This window comes from Cricetulus griseus, chromosome 3 (genome assembly GCF_003668045.3).
Source record: "Cricetulus griseus strain 17A/GY chromosome 3, alternate assembly CriGri-PICRH-1.0, whole genome shotgun sequence".
Taxonomy (NCBI): domain Eukaryota; kingdom Metazoa; phylum Chordata; class Mammalia; order Rodentia; family Cricetidae; genus Cricetulus; species Cricetulus griseus.
Genome location: NC_048596.1, coordinates 182,551,112 through 182,569,596, shown reverse-complemented (window position 1 = coordinate 182,569,596; position 18,485 = coordinate 182,551,112). Strand labels below are relative to the sequence as shown.

The 18,485-nt window shown below is 42.4% G+C and overlaps 1 protein-coding gene across 12 annotated transcripts in view; it reads right to left on the bottom strand.

The window, feature by feature from the left end:
• Prmt7 (protein arginine methyltransferase 7) overlaps window positions 1-18,485 on the bottom strand; it is a 62,721-nt gene that overhangs the window by 19,296 nt on the left and 24,940 nt on the right. For 11 of the 12 annotated variants that reach the window (XR_004769275.1, XR_004769276.1, XR_003483412.2 and 8 more), the window contains 10 exons: window positions 16,859-16,971; window positions 14,451-14,692; window positions 14,088-14,268; window positions 8,175-8,302; window positions 7,421-7,556; window positions 6,714-6,797; window positions 6,206-6,253; window positions 5,353-5,442; window positions 2,011-2,172; window positions 810-884 (listed from right to left, as the gene is read on the bottom strand). Coding sequence is in view for 8 of the 12 variants with exons in the window: in XM_027405909.2 (XP_027261710.1) it covers window positions 810-884; window positions 2,011-2,172; window positions 5,353-5,442; window positions 6,206-6,253; window positions 6,714-6,797; window positions 7,421-7,556; window positions 8,175-8,302; window positions 14,088-14,268; window positions 14,451-14,692; window positions 16,859-16,971 (1,259 nt within the window). In the remaining 4 variants the exon portion in view is untranslated. The remainder of the gene's footprint in view (window positions 1-809; window positions 885-2,010; window positions 2,173-5,352; window positions 5,443-6,205; window positions 6,254-6,713; window positions 6,798-7,420; window positions 7,557-8,174; window positions 8,303-14,087; window positions 14,269-14,450; window positions 14,693-16,858; window positions 16,972-18,485) is intronic. The other variant, XM_027405914.2, reaches the window with a different exon arrangement.

Here is an 18,485-nt window from a genome sequence, read left to right as displayed (position 1 = left end):
ACAGAAAGTGACCAGTCAGTCACTTGTGGAAAGGCTGTCCCAAGAGAAAACAAGTTTCTCGGCACTAGCAGGGTAGAGTCAGTACACGGTCCAGTGACATTCAATTCCAATCCAGACATAGAGCATAGGGCTATGAATGGTTCTCAGGTTAATGCCCATGGAGGGGGAGGGGCAAACAAAATGGCAGCACTGGCCTCACCACCTGAAACAGAAGCTCTCTCTATGTATACTATTTATGTTGCTCACATCAGGTCCCTGCCAGAGGTTTATGGCCCTGAGGAAATAATAGGTGGAACAGGACGCAGAATGCATTCTTGCTTATCTGTGTTTTCAGTAACTCTAGAGATCAAGCACTCAAGAGTGCACAGAGGTTAAGCAGGTATTCTATCACTAAGCTATATTCTTAGTCCCCTGTACCTTCTACCTCTATTTTGTTTTTAGGGTTTGTTTTTTTTTTAAATTTTATTTTATGTGTATGGGTGTTTTGTCTACATGTATGTCTATGTAACATTTGCATGCCTAGAATTCATGGAGGCTAGGCAGGAACATCATATTCCTGGAACTAGAGTTACAGGTGAGTATGAGCTACCACGTAGGTGCTAGGATTCAAACACCAGTCCTCTGGAAGAGCAATCAGTGCTCCTAAACAGTGAGCCATCGCTCCAGCCCTTTGGGTTTTTGTTTTGTTCTTCAATTTTTTAAAAATTTTGAGGCAGTCTTGCTAAGTATCCTGGGCTGCTGAACTTTTCACCCTCTCATCTCAGCTCCAAGTAGTATTGTAGGCAACAGGTCTAGCTAGTCCTGCTTACCTTAATCATATCATCCATGATGTGCACGTCAAAACCTTCGCAGTCACCACAAGGGCTCCGGATCCGCCACAAATCCTATGAAGGAAGAACAGTCCTGTGTTACAACTGGGCTTGAAAAAAAAAAAAATGGCTACATGAATTGGGATCAGAAGGAAAGATGGTTGAGGTGACACAAAACTTTAGTTCCAGCACTTGGGAGGCAAAGATATGTGGATCCCTGTGTTGAGGCTACACAGTGAGTTCCAGGCCAGCACTGACTCAAAACAGGCATAGCATGCTGTTCCTGTTTACCATAGACACAGACCTCCCCCCCTCCACCCACCAGGAAAAAGGGACAAAGACCCTGAAGAACCAGAGGGGTTTGTGTGACAGACTAATATAAGACTGTGTAAACTGACATGGCACCAAGTTCCCTCCTAAGGAGACAACCAAAACTGAAGTTGAGGCTTTTGAAAGTAGCCCCCTGGGGCCTGTGAACACTACATCAAAGTACAGGAGAAGGGCCCAAAGTACTGTCTGGCCAGTCCATCTTCTATCCCCTGCCTCTTGGGCCTGGGACTAAGCATCCTTTTCTATAGTCATGAGAGCCACAATCCATATGGAAATTCCATCAGGCAAATAACACAGAAAAAAATGCCCACCAGAAATTAAGTGATGGAGCCATGAGGCTACCAACAAATAGAACCATTCTCATAAAAGGAATATTAAATGTGATTCACTCTTCATTTCAGGTTCAAAGCACTTCAAAATCCTTCCAATAAAAAATGCCTTTTCCATTTAAAATGACTTGGTGACTGTGGTTCTGCTTTGATGAGAAAATTAAAATGAAGCTTTTCTATTTCTTCGTGCATAAAAAGAGAAGTCCCCATCTCAGAATGCTCTAACAAACACAGCCTCCATTCTCTACAAGAGCACAGCTAGCTGCACAGCATGCCTTCTGAAACACTTAATTTATGTTTTTAATTATTCTGATAAGACACAATTGTGAAATGACAACACACAGTCATTTCCATTTCATATGTCAAATTACTGCTTTTTAAAAACACAGCCTTCCTCTATTCCATCCTGCAGCCACTGATGCAGAAAAGAAAGGCCCATCACCAGGGCCCAAGCTGTTCCATCTGCACTCAAGGACTCTGAAGAACACAGCTTCCCCACCCTCCTGTTGCTTTGGTGTTTTGCAAAGTCCTGGGTGGCCTACCCTGAACTCCACGATCATAGCATACAGTGAAGCAGCCTGGGGCATCACCACAGCTCCAGGTTCCAGGTGCTGGTCCACAGAAGTACGGACATACCAGAAGTATAGGTTGTGCCATGGCAGCAGGCTGGTGGCGAAGAAGGGTTCACCCAGGAGGAGGGAGACCTGGCAACCAGAACAGGAAGAAACTGGGTATAAGGAGTGAAGCTAACAAGTTAAGGGCAACTCAGCAACTTCACAGGAACATGTAACAGGCCATTCATTCATTCATTCATTCATTCATTCACTCATCCATCCATTCAACACTCAGTCAACAAATGAGCATGCCCCTGAAGACGCAAAGGACTGCAGAGTAGAAAAACAATACAAACAAGGGAGAGCAGTCTTCACGTGAAAGAAGCAAGGGATAGGCACATGCAGGGCCTTCACAAAGGGCTTCCAGAATGGATCCTTCTGTTCCACAAACCAAGTTGTTTCACCCCAGTGTATCAGTGCCAGATGGACAATGTGTCACCTCCACTGCACTAAAGCAAATGTGGACACTGGCAGCATGGTGCCTGGCAGACTGCATTTCAGTCAACATTTGTAGAATAAACAAATAGCTGTATGACTAGGAGTCAGGGAAGTCAGACAAATGGGCAGAGGCCAAGCGAGGATGTAAGTAAGAGCAAGGCCTTCTAGACATTTGTCAGGAGAGGATGAGGAGGCCAGACCAGCCAGAATCCAAATGGTCAACTTGTCCTGAAGGCAACAGGGCCTCCTACAAGCTTTAATCAGGGATTCAAAAGATAGAAGACATGTATTTTAAAATATCCTTCTAGGGACCATGAAGCATATAGGCAGAACTCTGCAAGTGGAGATGTGATTGGAGATAGTCTAAGGGAATGCCTCAGCATTCAGGCTGATGTGTGGGTTGGGGACAGAGTCTAGAGACTCTCCAAGGCCTCAGTGAATGGGAACCAGAGGATATGCAATAGGTACAGTGGAAGCCAGACCAGGGTTGGCCTTGAAACTTCCCTGCCCTTCACTCTTACCCCAACATCAGAAATATCACACAGATGCCTTCTCTTACCATTTCATCATTTCTGCCCAACAGGAACCTGAAGTCTGGCCAGACACCACAGAAATGATTTATTACTTTAACCATGTTCTAAACCTCTATGTTCTAAACCTGCATTAAGAATGAGGCTGGAAAGATGGCTTAGAGGTTAAGAGCACTTGACTCCTCTTTCAGAGGTCCTGTGTTCAATTCCCAGCAACCACATGGTAGCTCACAACCATATGTAATGGGATTAGATTCCTTCTTCTGGTATGCATGAGGACAGAGGACTCATACATAAAATATATAAATAAATCTTTAAAAAAAAATAAGAGAGGAAGAAGAGGAGAAGGAGGAAAACATAATTGGACCTGAATGTTCAAAGTAGCACCATTCAAAATAACCAAGAAATATCAATAGCACAAATGTCCATCAACAGTAAATGGAAAAATAAAATGTGGTATATCCATACAATGGAGTATTGCTCAACAATAAAAAAGATGGCACACTGACTTAGGTTACAATATGGATGATCCTTGAAAATATTACATTAAGTGAAAGAAGTCAGTTACAAAGGAGCATATATAGTATAGTATATATGATTTGTCTAGGATAGGCAAACCCACACAGAAAGTAAACTAGTGGTGGTTTAGGGCTTGGGAGCACATGAGTGTGACCACCAACAAAAAGAGTGTAATTTAGGGTAATAAAAATCCCTAAAGTTGCCGGGCGTAGGTGGCGCACGCCTTTAATCCCAGAACTTGGGAGGCAGAGGCAGGAGGATCTCTGAGTTCAAGGCCAATCTGGTCTACAGAGCGAGTGCCAGGATAGGCTCCAAAGTTACACAGAGAAACCCTGTCTTGAAAAACCAAAAAAAAAAAAAAAAAAAAAAAAAATCCCTAACGTTGACTTAGTAGTGGTTGCCTACTTTATAAACACACTACATCACTCAACCATATACTTTAAGTGAGTGCTTTGTATACTGCATGAATTACATCTCAAGCTGTCATTTTATAAAATGCATGAGGGAAAATAGGCAAGACACTTGAACAGATATTCAAGTAAGACTTATAAGTCTTATAAGCCTATGAGTATGAAAAGATGTTCAATATCATTAGCTATCATGAAAATACAAATTAAAACTACACTAAAATGGCTACACTGAAAAGGAGAGAAAACCACAAAATGAATCTCACATACTGTTGGAGAGGTACAACCCAGCAACCATGTACAACAGTTTAGCTGCTTCTTAAGAAGTTAAAAACAGCTAGCCATGGGGGCACATGCTTTTAATCCCAGCACTCAGGAGGCAGAGGTAAGCACAGCTCTGTGAGATCAAGGTCAACCTAGTCTATATAACAACCCTTTCCCAAAACAAACAAAAGCCTGCAGGGAACTGGTGCTTAGTAACCAGAGTTCCTGATGAGCAGCTGGGGGTGGGGGATGTAAAAAGTTCTGAGCTGGAAGAATCCTTCAAAAAGGACTACATTTAGGGGAAAAGGAGAGGTGGTGCACTATGCTATGTAACATCAACAAACTATTCTGCTCTTATTTGAGAGGCACAGGAGCCCAGTTCTATGCTCACTGGGCCTTAATACAAACCCTCACCTGTTGGACCCAAAAGTGAAGTCTAACTCCGGGAGACGCACCCCACAGAGTCACTCACAGGACATAAGTTCAATGTAAAAGCAAAAGGATTTTATTCCAATGTGTTGGGGTCGTCCCCTGGGAAGAGAATGGCCCCGAGTTTCCAAAGCAGGCAGTTTTTATGTCTTTTTGGCCATTAGGCAGGAGTATGACAACATATTGACTGGCTATAACATACATGAGTCTCTGATTGGTGGGGAACTGAACTTACAATTTTGCCCACAAGGGGTTTGGAATGTTATTTTGGTTTTTACACATGCAAGGCCATAGGACAGCTAGTGGTTTTTCTGGGAACAGAGTGACTTATACTTATTTTCAAAACTTGGGTGCTCTGGAGCAGGGTAACCCATAATAATTTTTAGAAACCAGACAGTTGTTGAAGATAACAGAAACTAGTAATAATAACAATTTCCAGAGACTGGTCATCATGACCGACCATTGCATGTGTTCTTTGTTCCAGAGCTGTGTGTGCCCAGAGTGATTTTTAAATACATGCTGGTGGGTATCAGGCTAGGCTTGAGTTGGGGTCTTTCAACCCACCCTTATAGTGGTGAGGTCTCTGCTGGCCAAGCTGCATAAGGGATATCACATAGCATTCAAGGTGACAAGGCAGAGCTTAGTCACACAGCTCTAGTGCACCACAAAGTCCCATGCCTTACCTTCTTACCCTCCAGGTCTGCAGATGTTAACAACTCAGGCCGTTTCTTGATGATACTAACTTTATCTTCCAAGTGGTTAGCCTTGAAGATCTTGGAAAGAATGTAACTGTGTTAATATTCACATATTGTTTTGGACCAGGGAAAAACAACTATTGAGAGAAGGTATAGTTCCATGGTAGAGTGCTTGCCTGATGCGCTTGAGACCTAGATTCAATCTGCAGCATCATAGAAAGTTAAAAACTAACACCTGTCAAAGTTACCTTTTCTGCTGCATATTCTGGCCAAATGGCTCTAGGATAACATCTCTTTGGGCACCTCCTACAGACCATGAAAGAGGTCATGAACAAATGACATCTCATCAGGCAGGATCTATATAGATCTTGCAGTTTTGGTAAAGTAGGTTACAAATCACTCAGTTCTCCTCACACAGAGATGCTAGTTTCTGTGAAATGAGAAAAGGCTAAACTTCTTCAACTACAAAAACCAAAAGCAGAGTGCAAACATTTGGTTCTGATTAGATGCCAGAAGCCAGGCAAGGTGTACACAACTTTAATCCCAGCACTTGGGAGGCAGGCAGACCTCCGTGAGCTTGAGGCCAGCCTGGTTTACATAGTTATAGGCCAGCCAAGGCTACAAGTGAGACCCTGTCTCAAAAACAAACAAACAAAAATCCTACTAATTGGATGTCTGTCCCAAAGCCAAAAATCCTGCTTTCCAGATAGGAGCTATAGCCATGAATCAGGGTTATTTCTACTAGTTTCTGGTTGTGATGCTACTGCAAAGTCACCCATCCCAGACTGAAGAAGGTAGGTCCAACAGTCCCCTCATGAATTCAGTAACAACTGTCACTTACCCTTTTCATCAGTCTATAGGAAGCTGCCGAACTCTCAACTGTAAACACCTGAAGAGAACACAAGAGACAGACTTAAAGACGGTAGAAACTTAAGATGAAAACCTGTCAAGAGGACACTGAAACAAAGGCCTGACTGTACTACCTCCCTTGGACAGCATCTATGCTGGCTGGGTATTCATTAGAGAAAGTGGGCAACTCAGAACCCTACACTGCAGCTACCTGGCAGTGGTAGTCATTACTTTGTTCCTGACCATGAATGGAAATAGTAAAGTTCCTAAGCCCCCAAACCAAAGCCATTCCACCAAAGAAAACTACATCTGCAAAGGGCTTTGATCACAGAAACTCATGCCTGGACTACACTATGCCCTAACTCAAGAGCCAACTTTAAAAAAAAAAAAAAAAAAAAAAAAGTATAAAACAACAAAACAGAAAAGAAAAGAAAAATAAATTAAAAAATGAAAAGAGAAGAACAACCCTTACAGAGAAACAGAAACTCATGACCCAGTACCTGCTCCGCCCCAAGGTGATGGGCCAGCAGAGAGAGCAGACTGCCATCACTGACACAAAGACAGATGGTGCCTGGCATCAGCACCTGTGAGAAACAGCATAGGTTACCTTAGTCCAGCAGCTTCCTCCAGACACGCTGCCCGTCCCCCAGCTTCACTCACAGGCTCCATTTTCCTTTTTTCCCCCTAATTTTATGTTTGGGTGTTTTGCCTTACTGTGGGTTTGTAACCCACTGAGGCCAGAAGAGGGCATCAGATGTCTTAGAAGTAGAGTCACAAACTGTGAGTACCAGGATCAAACCCAGGGAAGGGCAACAAGTATCCTTAACCATTGAGCCTTCTCTCTTCAGACCTGACAGATTTCTGAATACACCAAAGAAACCCTGTCTCAAAAAAACAAACAAAAAAAAAGAAAACAGTAGAAGTGCAGATGAAGATGTGATCACCCACACCAATTGCTGGTGACTACAGAGGTAAAGGGTACCGGCACAGCAAGTTTGGGCTGGGGAGAGGCTCTCAAGGGAGCTCTTATGGGAACAATGAACTCCCAAGGGACCTCTCTCAAAGCAGAGAACAAGTTCTCAGGCTCTCCAGTGTCTGCTCCAGATGGAGCCAGTTAGAGATATTGACAAGGAAAGACAAAACAAAACTGTAAGAGCAAACCATAAGCGGAAGAGTGAGACCTAAGCACAAAGACACAGATACTCACAGTCCTCAGGGCTTGGGCATACTGATCAGTTCTGTCCTGATCATTAATCTCTCCAAACCGAGGCCGATTCCAGAGCAAGTGAGCCTGACAATCACACACAGGGCGCACTTGGTAAACTTCCTCATTCTCATCAGCGCTGAGCAGGAAGGTGAAAAATTAAACATAAATGATAAATATTCCACACTGGAAACTTGGAGAGCACGAGGGCATGGGACAGGGGGCAAGAACACCAGAAGTGAGCCTGGGCCCTGGGAGATACATGCACAGGTCTCTAAAGGAGTCTCAACACCAGCACACTGGGGGAGATTCCACACTTTTCATATATTTGTTTTGAATAGAACTTACCAATCCATAACAGTTTCTGCATATACAGAAACACACTGATGTATCTTGCTACAAACTTTTGCTTTTTAAATTATTATTATTATTATTATTATTATTATTATTATTGTTATTATTGTTATTATTTGTATGTGTGTGGAGGAGTACCATAACACATATGTAGAGAACAGAGAACAGCTTTGAGAAATAAGTTCTCTCCTTCCACTATGTGGATTCTGGGGATTGAACACAAGTCATCAGGCTTAGCTACAAACACCTTTACCCACAGAGTCATCTTACTGGCCCTTGCTCTTATTTTATTCTGTTCTGACCTAAATCTACCCATTTAAATCTCTGCCAGACCTGTCCAATAGAGAGTTCACATCAATGCAGTCTCTGAGGGCTGGTCCTCCACCCCAACAAACTTGCATACCTGGTCCTCTGAAGGCTGTACCACACACAGTAGTCGTCATGGTGGGCTACCAGGCATCGGGGTGAGCCCTGAACAACGGGCTCCTCCTGTGGCAAGAAGTATACACACTGCATCCAGTGGTCCCGCCACTGAAATGAGGAGGAGAACCAGGTTTCACTAAGCTGTGACAATAATGCTTCCGATCCAAAGGCCCAAAGTCAAATATTAGTTGTATAGACTATATGTGCTTATTATAGCCCTAAAGATAAAGAAAAAAATTCTAATCAGAGAAGCCAGTGTCCCAAAAAAGCTTTCTGGAAACCTGCTAACTTTAGAAGACATTATCGGGGGCAGTGATCTTCTGAGGTAGCTTAAGAAGGGACAATTGCAGGCTCTGCTCTCTCCTCACACCTTTAATCCTAGTACTCGGGAGGCAAAGGCAGATGGATCTCTGAGTTTGACTCTGGCCTGTGACAAGTTGACATAAAACTAGCCAGCATAGCGACAATGTTCTTTCCTACATCTATTGGACTATGAGCCATCTTCCATTAGAAGGAAAAATTCTCTGGTTCACAACTAAGGCTGACCTGGTGGCCTGGGGGGAAATTCTGCTCTAAGAGCCTCTTGGGGCATATTCCAAGGCTTTAATATATATATACAGAATTTCCTTTTGTTTTAAGTGGCATCAAAACACAGAAAGGTCAAATATAATACATAATATTTAACTGGATCCTAGATTAGGAAAGCAAAAGCTATCAAAGACATTTGGGGACAAGAAATTTTATTTTGAACCATGTTAGATGTTATGGAATAGTATACTGTTAATTTTCTTAGATGTGATGATGGTATTTTGCTTATGAGGAAACTGTTTTATTCTTAAAGTATCAAGGAGTCAAGAGTTAGATGTTTGTAACTTACTGTCAAATGACTAAGCAGAAATTGTGTGTGCAGTGAGAGAAAAAATAAGAGATACAGCAAGTGTGGGAAATATTAACAATTAGTAAATTGAAGTAAAGGCACCACCAGTGACCATTTTCACTTACTCTGTGATTCTACAATTTTTCAAAACAAAAGTTGGGAAAATAGGGGTCAGGGAAGATGACTTAATCAGTAAAGTGACTGCTGCATGGCATGAGGACCTGAGTCCAAATCCCAGCACCCATGTAAAAAGCTGAAAAGCTAGGTGTCTATAACCAGGGGACGGGAGAGTGGGGGCAAAGACAGATGCATCCCTGAGTGGTCTAGCCAAATCAATGAGTTTCAGGTTCAGGGAGAAACCCTGTCTAAAAAACTTAGGTGGATGGTGACTCTGGCCTCCATACATACATGCACAGGCCCACCTACAGGTACATAAGCAAACACCAATACTAACAAATACATACACTACATACACCATAACTCATACACAGACCACATTGTACACACACACCTGAAAGTTTAAAATAACAGAGAAAGGTTGTTTGGCTTACTTCCTTGAATTAAATGGAGTTGTTGGTTTTTGGCTTTTTTTAAAGATGTATTTATTTATTATGTATACAGTGTTCTGCCTACATGTATGCTATGTCTGCATGCCAGAAGAGGGCACCAGATCTCATTACATATGGTTGTGAGCCAGCATGTGGTTTCTGGGAATTGAACTCACGACCTCTGGAAAAGCAGTCAATGCTCTTAATCTCTGAACCACCTTTCCAGCCTCCTTGTTTTGTTTTGTTTTAAGAACTAAAATATTCTAAATTGTGAAACATGAATTACAGTGATTCTGACTGGGGATTAAAAATCCAGATCTTTGCCAGGCAGTGGTGGCACACGCTTTTAATCCCAGTACTCAAGAGGCAGAGGCAGGCGGATCTCTTTGAGATGGAGGCCAGCCTGGTCTACAGAGTGAGTGCCAGGAAAGACTCCAAAGGTACACAGAGAAACCCTGTCTCTAAAAACAAAACAACAAATGAAAATCCAGAACATTATGTTAGGCAACTACTCTATTACTGAGCTCACTTGAGCCCAAAGTAACCTTTAATTATGATAATCCTTACTAAAAATCCTACATATAAGGAAAATAAGAAAAAGAAAAGATAAAGAAGCTATAGTCACATAAATATGTATATAAAAGATTTATACTAACAAAAACCAAGAACCAACACAAATGCCCAGCTCAGAAATAGGTTAAAAATTTATGAAGAATACTCAAAAGACATGAAAAATGACAAAGACCATGAGACAGCAGAAAAATACAACCACCAACAACAAAAGGTTAAATATAAATTACAACTTCTATTTGGAAAGATACACAAGAAAGATAGTTAATTTTGGGTGATAGGGTCTAATGTAAATTTTAAACACCTTCATTTCACCAAAGGAAGTACATTATTTTTTTTTTCTTTTCTTTTTTTTGATTCAGGGTCTTACTTTTATAACCCTGGCTAGCCTGGAACTTATTATGTAAACCTGGAGGCCTTGAACTCACAGGTGTTGTAGAATATTATTTAAAGGTGTGTTACTTTTGCTTATGCACTGGAAGTTTTGTTTAATGATGCAAAGATGTGTTTGATTAAATAGAATTCACCTGCGGTACGGAAATTGGGTCAGCAACCAGCTGATAGGAAGTTGTAGGGAGGAGTCAGATGGAGAAGGGTTTATAAGGAGGGTTGAGAAAAAGAGGACTTATTGGGAAACAGGAGGTGGTGAGCTGTTTGCTATTCAGCCCCTTTGGGAAGCAGGATTCTACTTCAACCTTTAAATCTTGAGTTCTTTAGTGGGACAGAGGTTTAAATAAGTTTCCTTAGTAGCTTTGAAGGAGTGGATGCCTGAGGGAACAAAATTCTCACAGGCTTTGGCTCTTGTGGCCTAGACGCAGTAGTTACAGGTACGTTACAGTACAGTGCAGTACACAGTAGTTACAGTACAGTACACAGTAGTTACAGTACAGTACAGTTACAGTAGTTAGTTGCTGAATAGAAAAGCCATAGATTAAAAGGCAACAATAAAAAAAAAAAAAAAAAAAAACCACAAAGTCCACCTGCCTCTATCTCGTAAGTACTGGGATTAAAATCCTATGCCACCATGTCCCCTCCTCCCCTCCCAAACACCCCCACTCCCCTCACCCCCTGCCAATTCTTGGGTTTTTTGTTTGTTTTGGGGGGGTTTGTTTTGTTTTGTTTTGTTTTTTCAAGACAGGGTTTCTCTGTGTATCTTTGGAGCCTGTCCTGGCACTCACACTGTAGACTGGGCTGGCCTTGAACTCAGGGATTCCTCTGCCTTTGCCTCCTAAGTGCTGGGATTAAAGGCCTGCACCACCACACCCAGCATTTTTTTTTTCTTTTTCATGTTATTCTTATATAACCTACAATACGTCTTGTTTTTTAGAAGATAAGGTGATAGAATTTGAAAAAATTAGGAAGAATAAGTATCCTAAAAAGTTGGTGCCTGAGTTAAATGTGGCTGAGTGGTGGTGGTGGTGGCATATGCCTTTAATCCCAGCACTCGAGAGGCAGAGGCAGGTGGATCTCTTGTGAGTTAGAGGCCAACCTGGTCTACAGAGCAAGTTCCAAGACTGCCAGGGCTGTTGTTACACAGAGAAACTCTGTCTCAAAAAAAAAAAAAAAAAAGCAAAAGCCTGTAATTCCAACACTGAGGAAGATGAGGAAGGAGGATCATGAGTTTGAGGCCAGCCTGGTTACCTTAGGAGTTTGGGCCACCTTGCTATATAGCAAGAACTTCTCAAAAAAAAAAAAAAAAAAAAAAAAAAAAGGAAAGAAAGAAAGAAAGAACGAAAGAAAAAACCTGGTTCAACTCTGATGGGATGATCACCTGTTTATTGCTATTTCCAGGAACCAAGGAAACTAGGCTTTTGTCAGACTCCAATAGCATATAGGCAAATGAAGAAAAAGCTTGTTCTACTTGCTGGGACATAGCTCACTCACTTGGTCCTGAATTTATCAAAAAGGCAGGTACTGAAGATGTTTATTCAAATATAAAGGCTAATAAAAAGTAAAAGTCCAAAGGCCACATATACAGTAACAAAGGATAAACAGGTTATGTTGTCCCTGTTATTCCTTCCTGTACTGGAGGAATACCAGTGCTCTGGGGTGCTTCCCTAACATCTGCCCCTCCCATAAGCCCTATACAAGGAGACTTCTGAGTTCTGATGCTAAAGAGCCAGTGACAGAACCTCTGTCCCAAGTAAGGCAGGCTAAATGGGATCAAAGTGGTTTTGTGAGTTCATCAGGGAGATTCCTTTAGCCTTCAAATTCCTAATACTATAAAAGTCATCAGTGGTCTAGATGGGGCACAGGATGCACTCTGAGAAGACCTGGGATCCACACATACCCTTCCACTTCCTGGACACAAGAGCCTGCACTCTGGGCATTCCTACAGTTCCCTGGTATATTTATGTGTAGGTTCAAGGAGAAACAGACACTGTAGCACTCTAAAGACATGCAACTAAAATGTATTAATATTCCATTTTTGAAATCTCAACCCATGAGAATCAAGATTGCAGAGGGAAGTTGGCATGCACTGACTGACCCACACCTAAGACCATCTGCATATCAGATATTTACATTACAATTCAGAACAGTAGCAAAATTAGTTATGAAGTAGCAATGAAAACAATTTTATGACTGGGGGGTCACCACAAATGAAGAACTGTATTAAGGGGGTCACAGCATCAGAAACACTGAGCGTTGAGAACCACTGCTCTAACCCTCAGACTCTAAGAAAACAATACTAATATTAATAAATACATATACACTGACCACTCTGCAATGGAGCTACTTTGTTCACTGAAAGACACAAGATGTCTTGAGTCCTTACAAGTGGCCTTTCTGTTGTTCTTTTTCTATTAAAGATATGATTATCCTACATGTGAGTCACTCTGCATCTGTGATTTAAGCAAAAGTGCCCAGGGCTCCAACATCTATCACTTTCTATCATGTTGGACTGAGCTATTATGCTGTGTTCCATGAGTGAACAGTTTACAGTCAAGCTTTACCAACAGTGTGTCACCAAACTTTCTGAATTTTATTTACTAATGAAGATAGTATTTCATTGCAGTTCATATATGTTTTTATTTCATAGCAGTTTAAAGGTAAAAACTTATCATATGCTGAATAGTGATCTATATTTGCATGTTGTAGTTCACATTCCTCTGCTCATTTTCCCTGAGCTGGAAAAGGTGGATTTTGAACCAAAGGAAGTGAAGTTGTAGTTCTCTATTCCAAGTTGACCTAAGCCCTCTGGATTACTTATGGCAGAAGGTTGTGAAGTAAAGGGTTATGCCAGGACAAAAGAGAATAGCAGAATTAATAATCCATTAAGACTTCTGATGCTCACCGGGCAGTGGTGGTGGCACACACTTTTAGTCCCAGCACTCAGGAGGCAGAGGCAGGTGGATCTCTGTGAGTTCGAGACTAGCCTGGTCTACAGAGCAAGTTCCAAGACAGCCTCCAAAGCCACAGAGAAACCCTGTATCGAACCCACCCACCCACCCCAAAAAAAGACTTCTGTTGCTCACTGGCCACTGGTGTCAATCATGAACTCACCCAGAGAGGAGAGGTCTACCTACACACTGGAGGCTCTGCTTCTGTTTGCTTGCTTGCTTGCTTTTTTTTAGACAGGGTTTCTCATCCTCCTGCCTCTGCCTCTGAGTGCTGGGATTAAAGGTGTGCACCACCACTGCCTGGTATGCTTTCTAGTTTTTATTGGTTATTATCATGTTTCTTTGTAGTGCTGGGGGTATAGTATAGGGACTCATGCTAGGAAAGTGCTCTATCACTGAGCCACATCCCCAGTCCCTTGTGCTTGTGTGTGTCCATGTGTGTTTTCCCAAAAGAAAACTCCTTCTTTGCCTTTAACTGATAAAGTAATCTAGAGGTAAAAAGAAAGAAAAATAAGTTTCTTGACTTACATGAAATGTGCTTAGCTCCTGCCTCTTACCTGAAGCTCCTGTGGGTTTGTCTGTGCCCAAAAGGGTGCCATGGTACATGTGATCTTCCCCTCAGGGTCCATTTCAATGTCCCACCAGGACAGAACCACCTGTGCTTGGCCAGATGCCAGAGGTACAAACTGCTTGCTATGGCAGGCTGCTGAGCTACTGACTTGCTTGCTGAAGTCCACACTGTGGAATAATATTCAGAAGCTGGAGCACAGTTTAATTCACACACTCCACTGTTAAACTTCTACAGAGACCTGATCAACAATGGTACTGATGTGGAGAGATTCAGCTAGATTTCCATTCCACAAAAGAAGAAATCTGATTAAATGTCTCAAAGCAGTGCCACCCAGGAAGTCCCATGGTACCTGAACATTGGTAGTACATCACTGAGGGCAGTGAAGTCAGTAGATGGCACCTGATTCAGCTGAATGTCATAGACTGAAGGTGCACCAGGACACCTCTCCAGTTCTGAGGGAGGGACGATAACCTGCTCTCCAAGACTGGTCTGAACATGGACAGGAAACAGCTTGTTCCATGACCACATCCTTCTGGACTCCACCAGCTGGGCATAGACAGTTGCTTTGTGAGGCACTGCTTCACAATTTTCCTAAGTTTATATCAAAACAAACCAACAACAATAACAGTAAGTCAGGTACCTGATCTACAATGACTCATACTTGTCAAAGGCTTTAATATTTGTTGCAGACAGAATATTTGTTTACACTGTGAAGTTGTGTTTTTGGCCAAGGCACCTTCTGATTGGTTTAATAAAGAGCTGAATGGCCAATAGTTAGGCAGGAAGAGGCCAGGTGAGAGTTCCAGGAACAGACAGTACTCTGGGAAGAAAGGTGGAGTTGCCCAGCCAGCACAAAGAAAAGAGGATGGGCACTACAGAGAGATGAGGTTATCAAAGCCATGCTATTGAATGTAGATTTAAAAATATGGATTAGTCCTGAGTGAGGTAACCCAGACCCAGAAAGAAACAAGAATCCACAAGGATGACCCCAGCTAAGACTCTAAGAAACAGTGGAGAGGGTGCCTAAACTGGCCTATCCTTGTAATCAGATTGATGATAACCTTAATTGTTATCATAGAACCTTCATCCAGTAACCGATGGGAGCAGATGCAGAGATCCACAGCTAAGCACTAGGCCTAGCTCCCAGAATCCAGTCAAAGAGAGGGAGGAGTGATAATATGAGCAAAGGGGTCAAGACCATGATGGGAAAACCCATAGAAACAGCTGACTGGAGCTAGTGGGAGCTCACTGACACCAGACTGACAGCTGGGGAACCTGCATAGGACCAAACTAGACCCTCTGAATGTGGGTGACTGTTATGTGGCTTGGGCAGTTTATGGGGCCATTGGCACTGGGACCAGGATTTATCCCTAGTGCATGAACTGGCTTTTGGGCGCCCATTCCCTATGGAGGGATACCTTGCTCAGCCTAGATACAGGGGGGAGGGCTTTCATCCTGCCTCAATGTGATTTGACAGATTTTGTTGAATCCCCATAGGAGGTCGCACCCTCTCTGAGGAACGGATGGGGGAGGGTGGGAGCTAAAGGAGGAGAGGGAATTGGTATATAAAATAAAAAAAAAACTGGGCTGGAGAAATGGCTCAGAGGTTAAGAGCACCGACTGTTCTTCCAGAGGTCCTGAGTTCAATTCCCAGCAACCACATGGTGGCTCACAACCATCCGTTATGAGATCTGGTCCCCTCTTCTGGTGTGCAGATATACATGGAAGCAGAATGTTGTGTACATAATAAATAAAATCTTAAAAAAAAAAAAAAACTGAAGGAGGGGAGAGTGTGAAAAGAGGAAGGAGGGAAACTGGGATTGGAAAGTAAAAAATAAAAAATAAGAAAACCCAGAAGGGTGAAGGGACAAGAGAGGGTAATGAGGGCACAAATATGAGATACATATGTACATGTATACGATGTTATAATAAAACCTATCATTATGCATAATTTTAAAAAGGCACATCATGTCACCAGACATTATTGTCCTTGGTTAAGATGCTCCCTGATCACAGATGGAAGAATGAGTTGGATAGGGTTCAGCAAATCCTAGAGAGGAAGCCAATCCTCAAATGGCACAGAATTACTGGCAGTGTCATATATGTAACAGATGTAAGACAGCACATCTACTGCTTGCCCTCTCAAGTTTAAACAAAGAACAGAAATTGGCCTATGGTGGAATCTCCATACAAACATAACCCTCAGAAAAATGCCCAGTTGCCCCAGGTGAGCATGGATCACACAAGAGAGGCATCTACTTTTGTAAGGGTAGTTGTCTATTCTTGTGTGAGAGCAGACAAGACCACAAGCTGGCAAACTTGTGGACAGCAGCTGCTCACTTCTGCAGGCTCAGTGCCTATATCCTCTACTGATTTGCACCTTGTCCAAAGGGCTCCAGTTCCCCTAAAGAAAACAGGATGAAGAGAACTTGTTTTCATTTGAGTGTGAAGTTACTGAGTAAGGCAGAAGCACTCCCATTTCTTCACAGATCACTACCTGCATGAATACCTGCAGGGTCCCCCTCACATACCTGGCTGTTCTACCTCCTTGACCTCCTACCTCATTCATCCTTTTATTCTTCATCCATCACCAGGCCCTGAAAACCCAGAAATGCCACCGGATCTAGATGCCTGTCAGGAATTGAAGGGAGGCCCAGGCATAGGGATAAATTCTGAAGGGCTGTACAGAGCATGGTGTAGCAGTGACTGTGTACAACAGCTCCAATCATAACACCCCAAAGGCTCTGAGCCACTCACCTGCACAAGATGTCTATGCGCATGCTCATAAGAGGGCAGTGCCCCCTCCCCAATCAGTTCCGTGTCAAACAGCTCTGTGACCAGGATGTTAGCACGACATGGCAAGTCACCATCTGAAAATATGCAATAGACTAGGAAATATATTCATGACAAATATGTTGAAGATACCACATCAAAAAGTAGGGGCTAGCTGGATGGTGATGGCCCACGCCTTTAATCCCAGCACTCGGGAGGCAGAGGCAGGTGAGTTCGAGACCAGCCTGGTCTACAAGAGCTAGTTCCAGGACAGCCCACAAAGCCACATAGAAACCCTGTCTTGAAAAAAAAAAGTAGGGGCTAGAGAAATGACTCAGTGGTAATAGCATGTGCTGCTCTTGCAGAGACCAAAGCTCAGTTCTCAGCATCCATATCAGGCAACTCAGAACCCCTGTTAACTCTGGCTCCAGGAGATCTGACACCCTCTTCTGGGTTTTGAAGCATTCTTTTGCCAACTGTTTTCTAAACCTCTAAAACATAACATTACTGCTACAATTATAATTTTTAACGAGCCAATAGACCTTGGAAAGAGTTATTTATCATGGAGAATTAACTGTAAACATTTCTAATGGCTCATGAATTACATTAGACAAAGCCCACTCATCTTCCCTTTACAGAGGACAAATTTCATAGCTGACACTGAAAAAGAGACACATTAAAGTGGTTTAGAGAGGTTGAGAGCAGTAAAATGATTGAGCCTGGAGTCCTATAGACCACTTTCTAGCCTGGAGGTCTGAGCTCTAAACATCAAGCTAGTCACCTCAACTGTAAAACAAGGGACAGAACAAAGATTAGAAAAGTACATTTCCTATGACACATACACGGGCTCAATGTGCCCATTTTACTTATACATCTAGTAAAGTGGAAGCTAAGTATAAGCAAATGGAAGTTAAGAGCAAACTCCATCACCTGAATTAGAAACTGTCCATTCTCTTTAATATGTTAAATTCCGGCTGGAACACACTATTCCACCTTGACCTCTCCCCACTACCACACACTCGATAGCTTCTGCCTTAGTGAACAGCCCCATCACACTGCACAGAAAGAGCATCATTTGTCAGGTCTAGGACTGCCCTAGTCACCATACCTCAATGACTAGAACAATGCCTTACAACCAGTAAGAGTCAACAAACACTAACTGAATTCTTGATGCTTCCCTGTCAATCATCATCAAACCTGGACAATTCTACCTCCTAAATAAATTTTAAGGTGATGATTTACCTTAAAATGATTTACCAACCAAGTCTGTTCATTAAAATAAAAACAAAGCTTTATGACCCAGTGAATTTTAATAAATACTTCTTAGCACTTGGTATTCATCAAGTGAGTGTGAATTTATGAGGGAGTGGTGTAGAAGAGCCTAAAGAAAGGCTAATTATACCAGGTGTGTCCTAATTTATCACATGAATGCAATGGATAATTGAACAACTGTTGCCACACATACTCAGGGTAATCCATCTGAGGAACAGGCTCCAAACATAGATACTAATTTTAAGGCCTCAGAACAGACCCTTAGGGAACTCCACATTTGGAATTAGAAAGAAAGTGATAAAGTAACGATGGTAACAGGTGTGCACTGCCATATCCTACC